The 19870-nt window shown below is 44.0% G+C and overlaps 1 protein-coding gene across 9 annotated transcripts in view; it reads right to left on the bottom strand.

Annotated features, from left to right (window-relative positions):
* Positions 1-19870, bottom strand: part of APBB2 (amyloid beta precursor protein binding family B member 2) — a 388585-nt gene that overhangs the window by 52813 nt on the left and 315902 nt on the right. For all 9 annotated transcript variants that reach the window (XM_019413533.2, XM_019413479.2, XM_019413526.2 and 6 more), the window contains one exon: positions 19648-19775. In XM_019413533.2, the coding sequence (XP_019269078.1) occupies positions 19648-19775 (128 nt within the window). The remainder of the gene's footprint in view (positions 1-19647; positions 19776-19870) is intronic.

Raw genomic sequence — 19870 nt, 5'->3', positions numbered from 1 at the left:
GACACCAAGGCTCAGAGTGAGTAACTTGCCCAGAGTCACAAAGCCAAGAAGAGGCAGATCCAGGATCTGCTGGGGTGTGCTGAACTCAAAAGGTCTTTCCAGGATATCATCATCTGGACCACCCAGAGGAGGGGAGAGCTGAGGAAGGAGAATGGAGGAGCAGAGCAGGGGAGACGAGAGCTCCGGTAGCAGAGTCAACCTACCTGACTGTGGTAGGTTGAGAAATGGTCCCCAGAGGATCAGGTCCTAATCCCTGGAACCTGTAAATACTACCTTACAGGGGAAAAAAGATCTTTGCAGATATGATTAAGTTGAAGATTTTGAGATGGGGATATTATCCTAGATTGTCTGGGTGGGCTCTAAATCCAACAGCAAATGTCCCTATGAGGGAGAGGCAGAGAGATCACACACACAGAAGAGGATGTTATGTGAAGAGGACGCAGGGACTAGGGGAATGGCCACAGCCAAAGAACAGCCAGAGGCGGCCAGAAACTGGAAGATGCTGGGAGCGGATTCTTCCCAGGGTCTCCGGAGGGAGTACAGTCTTGCTAACACCTTGATTTTGCCCACTGAAACGAATGTTAGACTTGCGGCCTCCAGGCTGTGAGAGAATTCATTTGTGTTGCAAGCCAGCAAGTTTGTGGCAATATGTCATGACAGCCACAGGAAACGAATACACTGCCCCGCTGGGTACAAGCTGAGAGTTGCCGCTGTGCGTGCCTCAGCCTGGCTGGCATCCAAATACCAAGAGATATACCCCATCCTGGTCAGGGGCTTTCAACTCTTTTTCTAAAGCTTCCTTCCCCCGTCCCGTGTGATCTTCAACACAAGAAACAGCTGGTATGTCTGCATTAATGGCTAAAAGGAGTAGGAAAAAGCACTGGTCCAGAGTTTAGGATTCACGGTTTCAGACACAGCTCAATCGCTTTTTTGGGGGTGCAACACTAAGCAAGTCATGTGAAAGTTCTACGTCTCATTTTCCTGATCTCTAAAAGCCATCGTGATATGTCCTTCAGTCTCTGAAAAGATTCAAGGAGATAGTGTACACAGACCCTCAGTAAACTATAAAGTGTTGTATTAAAACATGGAAAGAGTCCTGATTACTCCCCCTTCATTCTCTTCTTCATACAATCAAAAGCATTCTTAAGCATCTCGTATAAGGAGAGTATCATGTTGAGTCACACACAAGGAAGTATAAGGCACCAGAGCTTGCCGGATTTATCATCTTCCTGGGGAGACATACACACCCACAGCATTAAGTAACAACACAAGGTTGAAAAGATTCGGTGCTAATAATATCTACGTGACTACAGAGATAAAAGAGATTATGGAGCACTGTAGTGGTGTGAATATCTGGTCCCCTTCTTAGGGCAGCAGTGTATTTCCCCACCCCCTGAAGTCAGGCTCGGTCACGTAACTTGCTTTGGTCAATGAAATGTGAGCAAAACGTTGTTTCCAGGCAGACCTTTTAAGAGTCAGTGCATCTTTTTTTCTTGTGACCATGGCTGGCAATAGTCTAGTCTAGTTAGTGTCTGTATCATCAGCCTCAGACACAGCATGAGGGCAACAACTATAAAAAGCAGTGCCTCCAGTCAATCTGCCATGGACATTTAGCAGAATGAGAGTTGTTTAAGCCACTGAGCCCTTTGGTTGCAGCATAAACTAGACAGTGCTGACTGATACAAAGGGTGACAGAAAGGCTAACAATACAGACGGAACCCAGGCTAAGCCATAGGGCCAGCAATGTCATATAATATTTGACAGGTATATTACAAAGTGACTCATGGGTCTCAAGGACTCATATAATTACTTACTATTCTACTTAATACAACCCTATGAGGACAGCGACCATGAAGCTTATTCATAACTACATCCTTGGCACCAACCACAGTGGCTGGCGCATAGTGGGGATATAATAAATGGGTGTCTAATAAATCCCCAGAGAGGTAGATGGGACCACATAACAGAGGAAGGAGGGGGGAAAGAAACCCCACAGCTTGACACTTCAAGGTAGGAATGAGGATGATGTGGCCTTGGGCATGAAGAAGGCCAACACAGATCACCTAAAAATATACAGGTACAATTATGCTTAAGTTATCATTGTAAAGCTTAAAAAAAAAAGATGGTGTGCCTTCTGGATGATGACAGCCATTTCCATTCTCCTCCTGTCCTGATTAATACACTTCCTTGGTATCATCTGTTTTAATATCATGGTTTCAAGCCCTAAAAGAATGATTAACAACATTATGATTAAAAGCGATCGAAGATTCAAAGACTTAAGATATATACCATTTTTTTAAAAAAAGAATCACTCTAATTTCTACAGCACAGACGTACTAAAACCTGATCTTTTAAAAAAATTTTTCCCTCCTTTTTATTTTCAACCCTTGACTTAGTGAATTTAATGAATAGGATTAGGTTATATCTTCCTTAATAAATATCCTCCATAGCTTCTCTTATGTGAGTAAAAAAGACAAAGCAACTCTTTAGCTAGGAGCTATATGGAGATAAACGAAGACATTTCCTTTAGGCAAGAAAGGGGCACAGACAATCACTGCTAGGCCCCCGAATGTGTGGGCAAAATATATTAAGAAATTCCACACCATCCATTAGATGCAATACTTTTAGCAATCGCCGCTTATCTTTGTAATGGGATCCCTGGTGGTAAGCAAACTGAGTCTGGCAAGCAAGTACCGTGAGGGCTGAGGTGGTTTCCGTGATACTATTATTCTCTAATTCATGTAGAAAGCCACAGATGTCATTTGGAGTGGTCAATAAATATTAATTAACTGTAGACATACATTTTTAACTTTGTCATTCTTTAAGCTGTTCTGGGGTTTTACAGAGGGAAAAATACCCTCAAAATACTCCTGTTAACAGAATGCATACCATTTGCCAATTACTGAAAAATTGGGAAACCAGGGGAAAATATCTGTATTTTAAACACCCTCTTGGTTAATGGGGCATTACAACTGGACTCTGTGATTATTAAAATTTATATCCCATGTGCTTCTGTTAAGTGGTTTGCAAATAAAAGGCAAGCATTCTATCAGGTTCTTAAGTTAGAAAAATGAAATTTAAAACCAAATGGAAGAAGTAATTCTGTAAATCAATTAAGTTAAATATTAATTTGAACCACATTCAACCATTTCTCATCCAAAAAAACCCAGCAGTCATATGGCTCAGTCTATTACTGAGGTTAAGAATTTAATTTAACTTAAACTGAGAATAAACTGAGGGTTGATGGGAGGTGGGAGGGAGGGGAAAATGGGTGATGGGCATTGAGGAGGGCACCTGTTGGGATGAGCACTGGGTGTTGTATGGAAACCAATTTGACAATAAATTTCATATTAAAAAAAATAATTTAATTTAACTTGAAACTTTCTGGCAAAAAAGGAAACATGACAAATGATGCAATTTTCACCATTAACCAAATTCTTTTTATTTTTTTAAGTTTATTTATCTATTTGGAGAGAGAGAGAGAGGTGGAGAGAGAGAGAGAGAGAGAGAGAGAGAGAGAGAGAGAGAATGAATCCCAAGCAGACTCTGCTCTGTCAGCGCAGAGCCTGATGTGGGGCTTGAACTCATGAACTGGGAGTTCACGACCCAAGCTGCAGTCAAGAGTTAGATGCTTAACTGGCTGAGCCAACGAGGTGCCCCCATTAACCAAATTCTTTAAGAGACACCATATTCACTGACTGCAAAGAAAGCTACACTCATAAGAATATAAATTTTCAGGGCACCTGGGTGGCTCAGTCAGTTAAGTTACTGACTCTTGGTTTTGGCTTACGTCATCATCTCATGGTTTGTGGGTTTGAGCCCTGCTTCAGGCTCTGTGTTGACAACATGGAGCCTGCTCAGGATTCTTTCTCTCTCCCTCTCCCTAGCATGCATGCTCTCTCTCTCTCTCTCTCTCTCAAAATAAATAAATACACTTCACAAAAAATATATATAACTTTTCAGTGAGGTCATGGGAGGTGGCATGCTAAGCAAATACAGCTTTGTTATAACTGATATAGAGTTATCATTTAGAATCCCTACATCAGGGTACCTCAGTGTTTTCTAACCTGGTGAGCCCCAAACATGTTGATCCTCAGCCAAGTTCACTGATATAAAGCAAATAATGTGTTTTATGCTCACAAAGTATTAAGTTCAAGATAGCTTTCAACAGCTAAGCTGTGTATTCAGGCCTCTCTCTGAGAGCAGGACATTGCATATACTATTTCTCAAAATGATTTGTCCATGGGATCTTTTAAAACTTAAACAGCAGTTATTAAGCTGGTAGAGTATTGTTCAGTTCAAATATTTTTTTGGAAAAGTTAACCAAGATCAGTGTTATTCCAATTATGATCAGCTAGTGGTCACAAACAGCATTTTAAAAGTTAAATAAATAGGGGAACCTGGGTGGCTCAGTCGGTTAAGTGTCCGAGTTTGGCTCAGGTCATGATCTCACGGTTCGTGGGTTCAAGGCCCACATCAGGCTCTGTGCTGAACACCTGCTCAGAGCCTGGAGCCTGCTTCAGATTCTGTGTCTCCTTCTCTCTCTGCCCTTCCCATGCTCATGCTCTGTCTCACTCTGTCTCTCAAAACTAAATAAATGTAAAAAAAATAAAATAAAATAAACAAAAAAAGTTAAATAAATAGAGGTAGCAAAGGAAAAAATCCAAGAACAGAACACATAGGGAAGATAAGCATTGTCGTGTTGAAGCTTTGGTTAGTTAAATGTGAAAGACTTTAAGAAGACAGGGGGGAATTAGGTCATGCCACAAATTACATTTCTTATGGGTTACAGCAAACAGTTTAAAAATCAATGTGCAGAAAAATTGGTGACTAAAAAATGTAGGGGTTCACAAAATAATTTTAAATAATTATTCACATAACAATTATTTACTTAGTTATTCTAACAACTGTCCTTACAAAATTTATTTTCCTGTGGGTAAATACACATGTAATCAGCAAGTTAAATAAAGCTTCCTTCAGAGGTGCTGGGGTATAAGTCTCCATAGGTTCTGATTGTGAACCCAGAAGAGGGAAACATAAAGGTTTCATGAAGAGGCTTTCTTTCTTTCTTTCAATGTTTTTATTTCAATTTTTTGAGAGAGAGACAGAGCGTGAGCGGGGGAGGGGCAGAGAGAGAGGGAGACACAGAATCCAAAGCAGGCTCCAGGCTCTGAGCTGTCAGTACAGAGCTGGATGCGGGGCTTGAACTCTTGAGTTGTGAGATCATGACCTGAGCCCAAATTGGACGCTTAACCAACTAAGCCACCCAGGTGCCCTTTTGTGATTCTTGAAAGCTCCTGTGCTTTCTGATGGCTTAATCAGCTGTTCCGCAGATTCTCAGCATTTCGTATATTCCTTTGAACTGGCTTTGGCATCCTGCGGGTTCCCTCAATCCTGAGCTAAATAAATCTTTGACCTGTTACTCACTATATATTTTTAAAATTATATTCAAAAATAGCCTTATTAAGGTAAAACTGACATACAATAAACTGCATAATTTGAAATAAATAATTTGATAAATTCTGTCACAGATATACACTTGTGAAACTATCACCATAATCAAGACAGTGAATATATCTAGAACTCCCAAAGATTCCTCTTGCCTCTTTATAATCCCTGCCTTCTACCCCTCTCCAGGTAACTGCCGACCTGCTGTCTGTCACTATAGATTAGCTGACCTTGCATTTTATAGAATTTTATATAAATGAAATCATACAACATATACTGTGTGTGTGTGTGTGTGTGTGTGTGTGTGTGTGTCGGCGGGGGGGGGGGGGTCTGGCTTCTTTCACTCAGCACAATCGTTTTGAGATTCAACCATGTAGTTATGTGTATCAGTAGTTGATTCTTTTTTACTGCTGAGTGGATACTCGTTGTATGGATATACCACAATTTATCTTTTCACCTGCTGCTAGATATTTGAATTGTTTCCAGCTTCAGTTACTATGTACTGCACATGAGAGCCTTTTTTTTAACTTTCTGAAAATTATATTTGGATCTAAGTACTAAGGAGATAGAATCATTAGGGCTTCCCTACTCCCTGCAGGTGGGGAAGGTAAGAGGACCCCACGTTGTTTATTCGTGCAGCTGATGGCAGAGTCATAACCACAGTAGGCTCGTAGGAGTTGAGTGAATGAATGCACGCATGGAAACAAGTGAATGAATGCATGAAGCTACAAAACAGGAGATGAATAACTTTGAAAATGGGGTCAGGGGTGAGGCTGACATTCTCAGTTCTGAACACAGATTTGTTTTGGCATTTCAGCAGCAGCTGTGATTAAACCAACAGCAAGGGTGACCCAGCCCTAGGTTAGCTAACTAGGGGCCACCACACTACCTATGACCTTGTGGTACATATGCAATTAGGAGAGAAGCTTCTTTCAAAGGGATGTGAAATGGACTGCTGAATTTTTCGAGTTCAGACATCTGTTTATGGATTTTGGAGTGACTTGTGCCCTCTTATTCTTATCTCTATTCCCATTCCAGTTATGTCCAAAGGAGGACAGGGCAGGAGGGCTGCTGAGGGGCCAGAGCCAGAGGGGAGGGGATACTTTTGATCTGAACTAAATACCTATTTCACAGGTTTGGTAATCAAAGAGGGGTTAACGCTTTTTAAAAAGTGATATCCCTACCTCTGTTGGTGCTCTATGTAAAATTCCTGCAAAACATATCCCACACTGTCATTCCCTATTTAGTTCACCTCCTGGGCCAGACCTGGTTTCAGTGCCCACATAGAAATGTTTGGTTCTACTGAGCTTAAGATGGAGACTTAAATATTTCTGGCTTTGTCTCCAACAAATCTGCAGGTAGGGGTTCTCCCATAGGGGAGTGGCAGGAAAGGATTACGAGATCAAGACTCGGGAGCCATGAATGATTTTCCAGTAACAAAGGGGCTCTCAACTCCAGCATGACCTGCTCCCTCCCGGGCTGCACAGGTCAGGGTACAGAGCAAGGGCCCAGGAGCTCTGCTGAAGAACGATCTCCAACAGGCCAGAGAGCTCTGTGCAGAAACAACGAGCCCTTGCCAGTGCAGCTGGAGCCATTCAGACTTGGTAACACGGGGTGGTGACTAGGCCTAGAGACGCAACCAGAGGCAGGAGGCACCAGGCCCAGAGAAATAATCTCCTGCACGGAGAAAGGCAGCCCAGGTCCAGCTGCTTTCTACTCATGGTTGCCTTCCTCCCCATCCCTCGACTGGTCTGTTTGCCTGGTCCGTAAGCCCTGTCCTTGGGTCTCCCCACCAACCCCACTTCCCTTAGAGCCTATAATTGTGCACCCCTCCCCCAACCTACCCACCCTGGGGACTTTCAAACATTTCTTTCCCTTTGACATGTTTTCAATGTAAAATATCAGACCAAATGACAAAATTTTCTAGGTTTTATTATTTTTCTTATTCCCTCTCTCTGCCACCCAGCTTCTCCAGATACGTGCATGGTGCTAGATCCAGTCTGTCACCCATTCTGTGTTCTTTTATTTATAGTCGAAACGATTATTACTGTGTTTAGAGAGATTGAGCCTTTCTGTTCTGAACCACCTATGTGGCTCACTTATTTATATCCGGCCTAAAGTCTGATTTAGTATTTCCACTCTCTGGCCGCCATGTCCTTCCCAGCCTGATTCTGCCCCATGGACGTTTTTACCCTGGGAAACTGGGTCCTTGCTTCAGGGCCTGGAGTTTTATCCAGTTTTTGATTCCCTTTTCTCTTCTCTTTTCTAAAGAGCAGGTCCTCGGGGTACTCTGGGAACCAGCCTAGAGGGAAAGAATTTCCAGCTGAAGTTCTAGTAAAAAAGACATGGGACAGGTGCCTGCACGCAGGCTGTGGGCCGTAAGAGGGAGAGCAGGGTGACTAAAGAGAGAGGCTGGTGAGCAGGAGGAGAGCAGCACCTGGGCCCCAGGGAGAAGCTGGTACAGCTCATGCTGGCTGGTGCATATGACAGCGGTAAGAAGTATCTGAACCCAAGAGACTGGACTGAAAACTCGTTACAGGGCAATTTTCACCCATTCTCACTTTTCTCTACTAACAAATAACTCTACCAAATGCAAGTTATTCCCAGGATTTAATTCACAGCCTTGATATTAAAACACCAAGTCTGGCTTAATACAAGAGCTAGAAGAACATAAAGTCATTGGAGGGAGTGTCTAAACATCAACAGTAGCCTTTGAGCTCATCAGTCAAGACTCACAGGGAACCAACAAGGGACAAATTTTAGATATTTAAAAACAAAGCGATGACAATTTCCCATGTGATTAAATTTCTCCTGAATTTTGTAGAATAGGTTACAGTTGACCCAGGGCAGTAGTTTAAGGAAATATTACTGTCTTAATAAAAACAGTACTACTGGGGACAATGCATGACATGTCTATGAAGCCCTGCCATCCTGACAATGATCCGCACTGCAGGTGGACAGTCGGGGACACCAAGAGCCCCCAACATCAGTGCACAGGAAGACCCATGTTTAAATGGCAAGTGGTGGGATTCCTACTCCAGTACTGCTTCTCTTGACCTATAGTCGCTCTCAAACAGTACCTGACTGTACTGCACGAGCTGAGAACTCTGGAGTCCCACCTGATGTTCTCTAATTCTTCTCGGCAACTGACTGTGCTACTGTGATATTGTAATAGGAAGACGACGACCAAAAATTCAGTCCCAGTTCCTGGTACAAAACTCCTAAAACCCTTGTGATTTCCTGAATGACAGGAGCAGCTTTTGTTCTAATACCTGGACTTAGTCCTTGGTTCCTGACATGAGAACTTTTAAAACCTTCCTAATCTCCATGGTGCACGGCTTTCTATGCTACTGTTATGGGCTGCCTTTTCCCTCCCCGCAGATACCTTCAGGATGGGGGCTGGTCACCAGAAAGACTAAGGTATGATTAAAGGGTGGAACTTTCAGCCCCACTCCCAACTCCAGGGAGAGGAGAGGACTGGAGATTGAGTTAATCACCAATGGCCAGTGATTTCATCTATGATACCTACATAATGGAGTTTCCATAAAAAACCCTAGACAACAGGGTTTAGGCAGCACCTGGGTTGGTTTAACGCATCCAGATGCCAGGAGGGTCACGTGTCCCAAACTCCCCAGGGACAGAAGGTCAAAGTCCTGTGTTCACCACCCTTCTGGACCTTACCCTATATACCTCTTCATCTGGCTGTTCATTTACAGCTTTCATAATAGACTGGTAATAGTACATGAAGTGTTTCCCTGAGTTCTGTGAGCCATTCTAGCAAATTATCAAACCTGAGGAGGGGTTGTGGGGACCTCTGAATTGTAGACCGGTCAGGAATATGAGAGAGTAACACCCGGACCCTGGATTTGTGACTGGCGTCTGAAGTCGGGGCAGTCTGGAGAGCTTAAGGGCTCAGCCCTTAACCTGGAGGGAAGGGGGGTCTGTACTAACTCCAGGTAGTTAGTGTCAGAGTTGAATTAAATTGTAGGACACCCAGAATTAGTATCTGCAGTGAACTTGAGAACTGCTTGGTGTGAAAAACCCACACAATTGGTGCCAGAAGTGTTCTGTGACTAGTAACAGATCATAGGAGCCACGCTATGTTCTCAATCATTGGATTTGCCATGAAGTCAAAAATCTCTGATGATTACATCTGAGTAAAAGGGTTCAAAATGATAATCTGTGCATGAAAAGCAGTGGCTACCCGTTCATCTGCAATAATAGTAGGCTTTTACAAATTCATCAACCACCTAATCATTACGGAGCATATGCAACATGCTAGTAACCAAGCTAGGCTCTGGGTTATAACAGTTACAATCTTTTCTGCTCTCTAAAGCACTACTCTGGGGCGCCTGGGTGGTTCAGTCGGCTAAGCATCCGACTCTTGGTTTCAGCTCAGGTCATGATCGCACGGTTCATGGGTTTCTAGCCCTGCATCAGGTTCTATGTTGACAGTGCAGAGCCTGCTTGGGATTCTCTCTCTCTCCCTCTCTCCCTATCCTTCTTCCACTTGTGCTCTCTTTCTCTCAAATAAATACACTTAAAAAAAAACAACTTTGTTTAAAAAAAAAAAGACACTAATCCATGTTTAAGTGGGTTGTTAGGCTATTTCTCCACTAAAATTACTCTTCCTTCTGTTCTCGGAATGGTCCAAGTATTCCGAAAAGATCGTGGTGCTTTGAGGACTGACACAGAGAATTTCTGAAGCCAAGCATGATGGATCACCTTCACGCTGCGACCAGAAAGGCTCATTCCTCATCTGGCTTGGGACTCAGGGCAAGTGTGAGAGGAAAGTTGTTTAGGGACCATCACCAGAATTTTCCGCTCTCTCTTGACACGACAACCTCAAGCCCTCGCTCTGCTGGCTGGTGTCGAAACACGCTTATGAGAAATGCTGCACTATGTACCGAACCAGTTAGAAAAACGGATGACACGTTCCTGAGAAGAAACCGTTGTTTTCACACAGTCATCAACAGGGATGGCACCACCATGAACGACCTGCTTGGAGATGCCCTCGCACACTCCTTGAGAGGCTTGTTCCTTGGACCATCATTTACAATGTCTTTTCTTAAAGGTGATTCGAAGCTGCAAGTATTAGCAAGTGTCCCAGCATGATTAATAGAAGGCAAGGAAGCCACTTGTAAAGAGATAAAATATAACTACAGTGTAAGCCAGCAAGATGGTCAAGTAAATCCTGATGCCTCCGCTTATCATGGGGCTGTATGAAAAAGAAATTAACTCTAGAGGTCAAGACAATACTGTGGCGCAGGGAGAGAATTATCGCTCTCTCTGAAGACTTTTCTCCCTGAGGCAAGACAGCACACACCCTAGATTAAACTTTCATCAGCACATCTGGAAATTCCATCAATCTTTCATTACGGTCTGGCTCAGAGAACCCTCTGCCTAGATGTCCGTTAGGAAGCTCTCCATCCTCTATGTGGAGACCCTCCGATTACGCCTAGGGAAGGAAACAATGACAAAGGGGAAATAGAGGTAACTTTTGGAGTAGCTCAAAAAAAAAAAAAAACCAAGGGGCCCACTATTTCTGAATCCCTGTCACCTAAAACAGAACCGCCCTTTGTCACTGGCAACTGCCACCAATTTAGAAGGGAAGTTTCCTTGGCACGAGCGCTGTTGTGTCACCCCACTGCGTGATGCAGCTGAACAGAATGAACACTCGTGCTCACTCGCTTGCTCACAAAAGCTTCTCGAATGCCCTCCCCGCAGAAGTGCCCTCTGTACCGTGTGGAAGTGGCTGCCTCCTTTAGCCAGATGCTAACTCAAGGGTCCACAAGGGAGGGTGTAGCCTGGAGACAGAAACCACCCCAGATATCTGAACAAAGAAAATATCATACAAAGAACTGTATGCAGGTAATAAAAAGGCAAAAAGGAAACAGAAAGAGGTTACCGTGGAGGCAACATTGCAAAGGGGGATGGAGGGGCGGTGACCTGTAGGGTTGAAGGAACAAAGCACAGAGGTTGGAATTATTAAAAGCTAGAAGCCTGGAGGGGCCCCACGGAGGAGAACACTGAGGAAGTGTTGCCTGGCCGTGCTGGCATCTCCAGGCTTGAAGGAGGGGCCCCGAGGCCCAGGGGCCCAGACCTTTAAAGAGGCACGGCAGCCAGCTGTGCTGGGGGCTCTGAAGAAGGGGCATGATGAAGCTCGTTCCGCATTTCTGCGAGTGTTGGGAGCACCTCGAAGTGGAGTTTGAACTGATGCAATGGGGTGAAGCAGCTTTTCTAGGGTGATGCTCACAGGAAGCGAAGTAAGGAGCAAGTCTCTTCCTCCTCCAGCCTTGCAGTCTTCTAGTCAGAGCCTAACAGGCAGCAAACCAAACAAGCACAGACGAATTCTGCAGAATCTCGGCCTCAGAAAGCTGAGCCACCTGCAAAGGGTGGGTTTGGAGCTGAGACACAGCAGCTTAATACCTGGCTTAGGAAGCAACAGGTCACGGGCTCGGGAAGCTGAGGTGACTGGTCTCCAGACCACGCCAGAATGCTAGTTGTGTCACCTCTTCTTTTTCAATCGGCAAGTGTCGACCCAGCTCCATTTCCCAGAGTCCCTTGCAGCTGTGTGTGGCCAACAGGATGTGAACAGAATGTGAATATACGTGAGGTGTGCAAGTTCCAGGTCGTCTTGCAACTTAGAAGACAGTCAGTCCCTTGTCCTGGTCAGACTGGAGGGATGGCACGGCCGCCACCTAGAAGGAGCAGGAGCCCGCATGGCACAGAGCCGCACTGAGACGGTACTGCATGTTGCAGACTGCTACAGATAACGTGTCCCTAGTGTTTCAGACAATGGACCTTAGAACACTTGATACAGCAGCCCAAACATACCCTAGTGAATACAAAAAGGGTTAGCTCTAGGACAGCAGCAGAGCTGGGCAATGCTTGCAGGTACCCTGAGGAATGCCGGTAGAACGGAGGTATGGGTAGGAGAGGAGAGGCAGTCAAAAAGGACTTTGCCTTTCTTACAACGACCTCCTACAGCACCCACAAAGATCTTAATTCTGCCCTGCAAGCATTACTACTCTAATGCTCTTTCTCTAAAGGGGAGGAGGGCATCCGAGGTCCCTTATGGCGGGGTCTCAATTCCTCTTTTTCTTTTTTTAAGCAACCCTCTAAAGATGTAAAAAATCATTCCTAGCTCAAAGCCATACAAAAAGAGGTCTCAAGGCCCTACTTTGTCAACTTCCGCTTTCATTCTGCAACTGTGGTCTTATCTCTTCAATTAAGAAGCCAGATCTTTAAGGACAGGGACCAGGCCATAGACTTCAAGGGTCTCCCTCCCGATCCCCGCTTATTTTAGACCATCTGTCATCTCTTGTCAGGATGAACAGAGGAGCCTCCTATTCAGACAGATGAAAATCTCAGGAGTCTGGTCTCTGTGCTGTTGGAACCTGAAGGATCATCTAAGGTAAGTCACACCCTCTGTCCTGAGCCTCCTAATCTCTAAAAGAAGTTGGGGGATATTGTTACTAAACTACTTTTTCAATTTAAAAGGCTCTGAGTCAAAGTTTTATGTATTTTAATTAATTAATCCCAGTATTTCTCAGGACCTTTCCTGTCCCCACCCCCAAATTAAGCAGTGTTTTTAAAAGAAATTAAAACAAGACAACAGTGGCAGGAAAACAAGAACTATGTGTAACGAGAACCTTTTAAAACAACTTAAAGCAGGCAGGGTCTTGCTGGCTAAAACCAGATGGGACCATCCTAAGAGATGAGAATATGAAAAAATATATATATTTGGTATACTTGAGACTCACTATATTCTTTAGATAAAAGTTTCCTGAGATCTTGACCAGATAAAACAATTATGTCAAGGTTAAATTCATTCGGAAATTTATGAATTATCTATTATTAGAAATTACTCATCAACTGCAACTTCTTAACACAGCTCCAGAGGCAAGGGAAACAAAAGCAAAAATGAACTATTGGGATCTCATCAAAATAAAAAGCTTCTGCACAACAAAGGAAACAATCAGCAAAACTAAAAGGGAACTGACAGAATGGGAGAAGATATTTTCAAATGACATACCAGATAAAGGATTAGTATAAAAAATCTACAAAGAACTCACCAAACTCAACACCCAAAAAACAAATAATCCAATAAAGAAATGGGCAAAAGACATGAATAGACACTTCTCCAAAAAGGACATCCAGATGGCCAACCGACACATGAAAAAATGCTCAGCCTCACTCATCATCAGGGAAATACAAATCAAAACCACAATGAGATACCACCTTACACCTGTCGGAATGGCTCACATTAACAACAACAGGTGTTGGCGAGGATGTGGAGAAAGAGGATCTCTTTTGCATTGTTGGTGGGAATGCAAGCTGGTGCAGCCACTCTGGAAAACAGTATGGAGGTTCCTCAAAAACTTAAAAATAGAACTAACCTATGACCCAGCAACTGCACTACTAGGTATTTATCCAAGGGATACAGGTGTGCTGTTTCGAAGGGACACATGCACCCCCATGTTTATAGCAGCACTATCAATGATAGCCAAGTATGGAAAGAGCCCACATATCCATCGATGGATGAATGGATAAAGAAGATGTGGTATATATATACAATGGAGTATTACTCGGCAATCAAAAGAATGAAATCTTGCCATTTGCAACTACGTGGATGGAACTGGAGGGTATTATGCTAAACAAAATAAGTCAGTCAGAGAAAGACAAATATCATATGACTTCACTCATATGAGGACTTTAAGATACAAAACAGATGAACATAAGGGAAGGGAAGCAAAAATAATATAAAAACAGGGAGGGGGACAAAACAGAAGAGACTCTTAAATATGGAAAACAAACAGAGGGTTACTGGAGGGGTTGTGGGAAGGGGGATGGGCTAAATGGGTAAGTGGCATTAAGGAATCTACTCCTGAAATCATTGTTGCACTATATGCTAATTTGGATGTAAATGAAAACAGAAAAAAAATAAATTATTCTTCAAAACTAGGAAAGAGATGTATAAAGCATCTTCTAGAAAGAGAGGTTTCATAATACAAACTTTAGGCATAAATAATATCACAGGATCAACATTTAACCTGAGAAAATACTTAAAAATTTTTTTTCAATGTTTATTTATTTTTGAGAGAGAGAAAGACAGAGTGTGAGTGGGGGAGGACAGAGAGAGAGGAAGACAGAGAATCTGAAGCAGGCTCCAGGCTCTAAGCTCTCAGCACAGAGCCCGATGTGGGGCTTGAACTCACAAACTGTGATATCATGACCTGAGCTGAAGCTGGACACCTAACCGACTGAGCCACCCAGGCGCCCCATCCGAGAAAGTACTTTATAAAAACATTTGTGCCCAATGGCTGTGGTCATTGCTATTAATTATGAAGGGATTTTATCTTCATTCTAGCAGGCCCGACAGAATCTCCATTTATGAATAGTTACTTGTTAAAACTAATTCCAATTTTTCTTAAAAACAAAGGCAGCAATCTAGTGTTGGCACTAATTTAAATGAATGAGTTGACTGACCAGAGGAGCATTTTCCAAAGTGTGTTCCATGTGACTGCATTTCCGTGAAGAAAAGGGTCCCAGTGAACATCAGCACAGGAAAACCTCCAGGAGGGTCCAGAGTAAAGGGGGTCTTTGCGCTTTGTTTAACCCAGTTTCCTAACAGACTCTAAAATCTTGTTTTTCCCTCTCTGGGACAGCATATGAACATCTTACCTCATTAGTTCCCCATAGACTTGGCTACGGACGTCACTCCGAAACCCTCTGACTATCCCATCTACACAGTTTCCCTTCTCATGGGAAACAGACAGGATCGGCAGATACCACTACATACTGGCAACACACACAGGGGCCTGTGTGTCGGATCCTTCCCAGAAGACGGATCCATATCTGCCACCACGGATATGGTGTTAAAGGCCCCCATGTTCAGAAACTATGTTTGCTTGCTTTGGATACCTGTATGACGGAAGAGGGAGAAAGCTGTTTCCCAGGGTCTGAATGAGTAAGAAGAGAGCTGTGGCCAGCAATCAGCAGGGGCGCCTGAAAAACAGGCTCCTGAAATCCTCCCACCCATCCTTGAATGACAGCTGGCAGGCTCACAGAGGCAAGAGAGGTGGCTCTCCGGTGGTCTGCCTCAGTCCCTGGGGGCAAAGTGCCAGCTCTAAGGCCCAGGGCCATTTGTACCTGTGAAGATGCCCTCCTTCCCACAGCAGGAGGCAGCAGAGCAGGTGAATTCGGATACTCCCCAGTACTGCCTTGCATTGGAAATACAAGGCTTATGAAACTCCTTTCGCCATTCTGGAGGTCTGAGAGCCTTGATCTTTATCTTGCTGGGATCAAAAGGAACCAAAGTACAGGGGCTCCTGGATGGCTCAGTCAGTTAGGCACCCGGCTCTTGGTTTTGGCTCAGGTCATGATCTCGAGGTTTCATGAATTCAAGCCCCGTGTCAGAGAGCATGGAACCTGCTTGGGATTCTCTCTCTCTCCCTTTCTCTCTGCCCCTCCCCTACTCATGCTGTCTCTGTCTTACTCAAAATAAAGAAACTTAAAAACAAAAAGAAGAAGCCAAAGTATAGACTAGCCAAGAGAGAGGAGGTAGCTCTCTCTTTGTTGGGCAGCAATGCAGAAGTGCTCTACAAAACACCACAATAAAGGCAGGCACAGCCCTCGAGAATAAGGCAAAAAGTTCAGCCCAGTCCAGCGATGACCCACACCCCACAGAGAGCCACCATCCGGTGTGACTGCAGCTTCTTCCATCATCCATGGTAAGAGGGTTCTCCACATCAACCTTGGGGATCAGTGGGGGGGGTGTCATGGACAGATCACCTCCCCACCCAAAGTAAACTTACTCCCTAAGAAACTTCTCCAGAGGAAATCAAAAGCCTTGAGATAGTGCTAAACCCAAAATAACTTTAAAAAAATTCTGAAATTCCATGGCTCAGTGAAGCACTCTGAATATCAAGAAAGATTTTGTGCCCTTCGAGCCTCTGGAATGCATACTTTTCTTTTTCATTTGAACCTCAAGAAATCCCCTAGGAGCCCTTGCAAACGAATACACTGCCCTGGTTTGATTTTCTGTGTGTACCTGATCCCACTAACTGACAAGCAGATTATTACAGGGTTAGAGGGGAAGAAAGAGAATGGAATCGCAGGAGCCTGGGCTTGCAAAGCAGAGAGCAGAGGGTCAGGTTTGTGGTAAGTTGTCCATAAATGTTAGGGACTGTCACTGGCATTACCATGGTTATCTTATTACTCACCAGAGAACACAGAGCCCAAGTTCCAAGGACTGTGACTCTTGAGTTATAAATCAAATCAACAAGTCTTTGCTGGGCACCTAGAGTGCTGAGCTGGGCATGTAAAGGGCTGCATTCACCATATCATCTCTTCCTCACATTTCATTAAACATATCTTTTTAGAATTCAGAGACACGGGGGGCAGGGGAGAGAGAGAGAAGAAATCCCCTAAGAGATTCCATTTTCTCAGTAAGGAAAGTTACAAAGGAATGCAAAACGGGCTCATTTTTGCAAGCAAAATGAAACACTTTTATGTTTTATTCATGCAAAATGAAAACCCCTTTCCTTTGCAGCATTACAAATTGAATTTGCTCGTGTAAATTGCTGTAAAAAAAAAAAAAAAAAAAAGAAAGAATTAAAAGCAAAAGAAAGTTAAAAAAAAAAAAAAAGCAGGAATACAAAGGCCCTTTCTTCTAGGGAATGAAAGCTCAAGGGACCAATGGGGAGAAATAGAACCTTTCACTGGCAAACATACTTTTTTATTTACTGCTTCCAAAAGCAATCCGACTCAAGGGCCCCCAACCCAGTGCAGAAGCTTGAAGTCCTGACAGCCAGTGTGGAACTTGAGGGAATTTCTAAATGACACTTATCTGTTAACACTGAGTGAGAATAAGAAGCAGTTTCAAAAACATGGTTAACCGAGCCCACATTTCAAAAAACATAACCAAGGCAATGTAACCGAATTCATACTACTATCATTGGGGGGCTGCGGGTGGGCGGGGCTCTTCTTGTCTTGGAAGTTGGAGGATAACTGAATTCATTGTGTCTGGAATAGCCCCTCATCCCCCTGTATCCAATGATAAGCTGTCCTTGAAACCTGAGGTCTGACTCCTCCCATATTCACCCTGTCTTTGAAAGGAAGCTGTGTAATTAGATGTATCTGCTGGTTTCTGTTCCCTTCACAAATTAAGAGCTAACCTTCATTAACCATTTACCACGTCTCCATCACTGTGCCAGGTAACAATACGTACACAACTGTATATATACACAATATATACAAATGCCTTGTGGCCCCTATTATGATCTCCATTTCACAGATGAGAGAAACTGGGATTCAGAGCTTGAATAATTTTGTCAACTGGATTTTTGAGTATTTTTTTTCTCCCTGAACATGTGGCGTTTGGCCTCAACTTCAAAAACTGGGTAGGCTGAAAACGTCATCAATGAAAATCTGCTTATGGTCTAATCTTAAGAAAGGTTAACAATCCCATCTAGTTGTACATGCATATAATGATCTTTACCGAGGCTCCTGCCTTTAAAACAACCTTGGGGGACAGGAACCAGGCAAGAATCGAGCATCCTACACCCTTCCATTAAGGCTAATGTTTTCAATGATGAGCAAACCTCATCAGGTATTTTCCTTGTAAAATTAATCAATTCATATCAACTCATCCCTGTGGTGCTATAGCTCTGGCATGGTTAAGTGAATGACAGACAGGTGTATACACACAAATTATCCACTCATTCCCCTCAGTGCACCTGGCCCAGCTGTCACCGTTCATCACTCCGTTACAAAAGCTCAAAGACACAACCCGGGGCGCCTGGGTGGGTCAGTCAGTTAAGTGTCCAACTTCAGCTCAGGTCATGATCTCGTGGCTGGTAGGTTCGAGCCCCGCCTCGGGCTTTGTGCTGACAGCTCAGAGCCTGGAGCCTGCTTCCGATTCTGTGTCTCCCTTGCCCTCAGCTCCTCCCCAACTCACACTCTGTCTCTCTCTTCCTCAAGAATAAATAAACATTAAAAAAAAATCCAAAAGCTCAAAGACACAACTGTGGTCTTAGGAAGCTTTATCCAGTCAGCAGGCACAAGACACTCCCGCTTTCTCTTTTGCAGACCGTTTATTCTTATGTCTGGTTATAGCAAAAATGCTTGTTCTTACACTGATGAGTACATAACCATTTTTCTTTCTGCTTGGAACCTGAAACTGAATCAAAAGACTACCAAATCTACCCAGGATAAACCAAGGCAGAGCCCCCAAGAGAGGACCACACGACCCAATAAACCAGAATGCCCAGGAATGGAACCAGAATGCCCAGGAATGGAGCCATAAGCCCAGAAGAGCATCTTTCTGTCATCTGGGCTTTTCACTTGCTTTTGTCCATTTTCAACAAAGAAACAACTAATCATCGTATGCCTGATCCCTAAATGCTAGGAGATCCTCGGATACTTTGAGAGTTGCCGAAGGCTAGCTATAATTTAAGAGCTGAATGCATTTCATGTAGCCCAATTACTTAACAACGGTATCCAAGTATGAGGTCTGTGGTAAGTGCCACTTTATTATTTAGGAAATGTATTTGGATTTCCTTATTTCCAGCCATCCTAGAGAATAGACGATTCACAACACATCTACGAAGTACTTGCTGTAAATAACAAATGTTCAGCAGAATTTCAGAAAAACATCGAATGGAATTTTGAGGTGACCAGACATATCAAATGTTAAAAAAGTTCGGGCAGCCCCAAACCCCAGAAGTTCCTGATCGGCATGATTTAATGATCTAAAGCTCGTGGTACAACCTCTCCCTTCACGCAAGCCCTCTAAGAAGGAAACACCAACAGGAGGGCTTCTGAAATGGCTAAGATTAACCCAGACTGCAGAGAAGAGGGGGAAAAAAAGGGCAGGGGTCCAGAGAGCCTGGGTGAGTCAGCAACTCAGATGAGGAGGACGTGCAGGAGGAGAAAGATGCAGAACTCGAAGACAGGATCCAGAGTTGACAAAAGGTGTGAGGGGCAGAAACCAGGAAGGGAAGTGGTTTGGAGGGTCTATGAGGCAGGGACAGAGATGTGCTTTTACTCTTTTACGTTTCTAAGGACAGTCTATTGACACCTTTCATGTTCAGTGAGGGACAACAACAGCGAGGCCACACTTTGGTGTGAAGGAAAGACTGGAGTGGGGGGGGGGGGAGGGGACAAGTGACGGCACCAGCGCGGGGTACTCACCGGCCGTTGTCGCGGCCCACGCCCCACACGCGGATGCTGGCGATGGGCTGGGAGTGGAGCACGGTGCGGTCCATGGGGTCCACCAGGCTGAGTGTGTCGTTCTCCAGGATCAGGTACATGTCTTTCCCCTGGGGTCCCAAAAGAAAACACGCTCTTTTTCTCGGGAAGCTATGGGTCATGATGCCTGCAGCCATCTAGGGACATCATTTCAAGGGCAAAAGAA

This window comes from Panthera pardus, unplaced genomic scaffold, assembly GCF_024362965.1.
Source record: "Panthera pardus isolate Hobbes unplaced genomic scaffold, ASM2436296v1 HiC_scaffold_13, whole genome shotgun sequence".
NCBI classification, from domain to species: Eukaryota; Metazoa; Chordata; class Mammalia; order Carnivora; family Felidae; genus Panthera; species Panthera pardus.
Note: the sequence above shows the minus strand (reverse complement) of the source record. Positions and strands in the feature narration are given on the sequence as shown.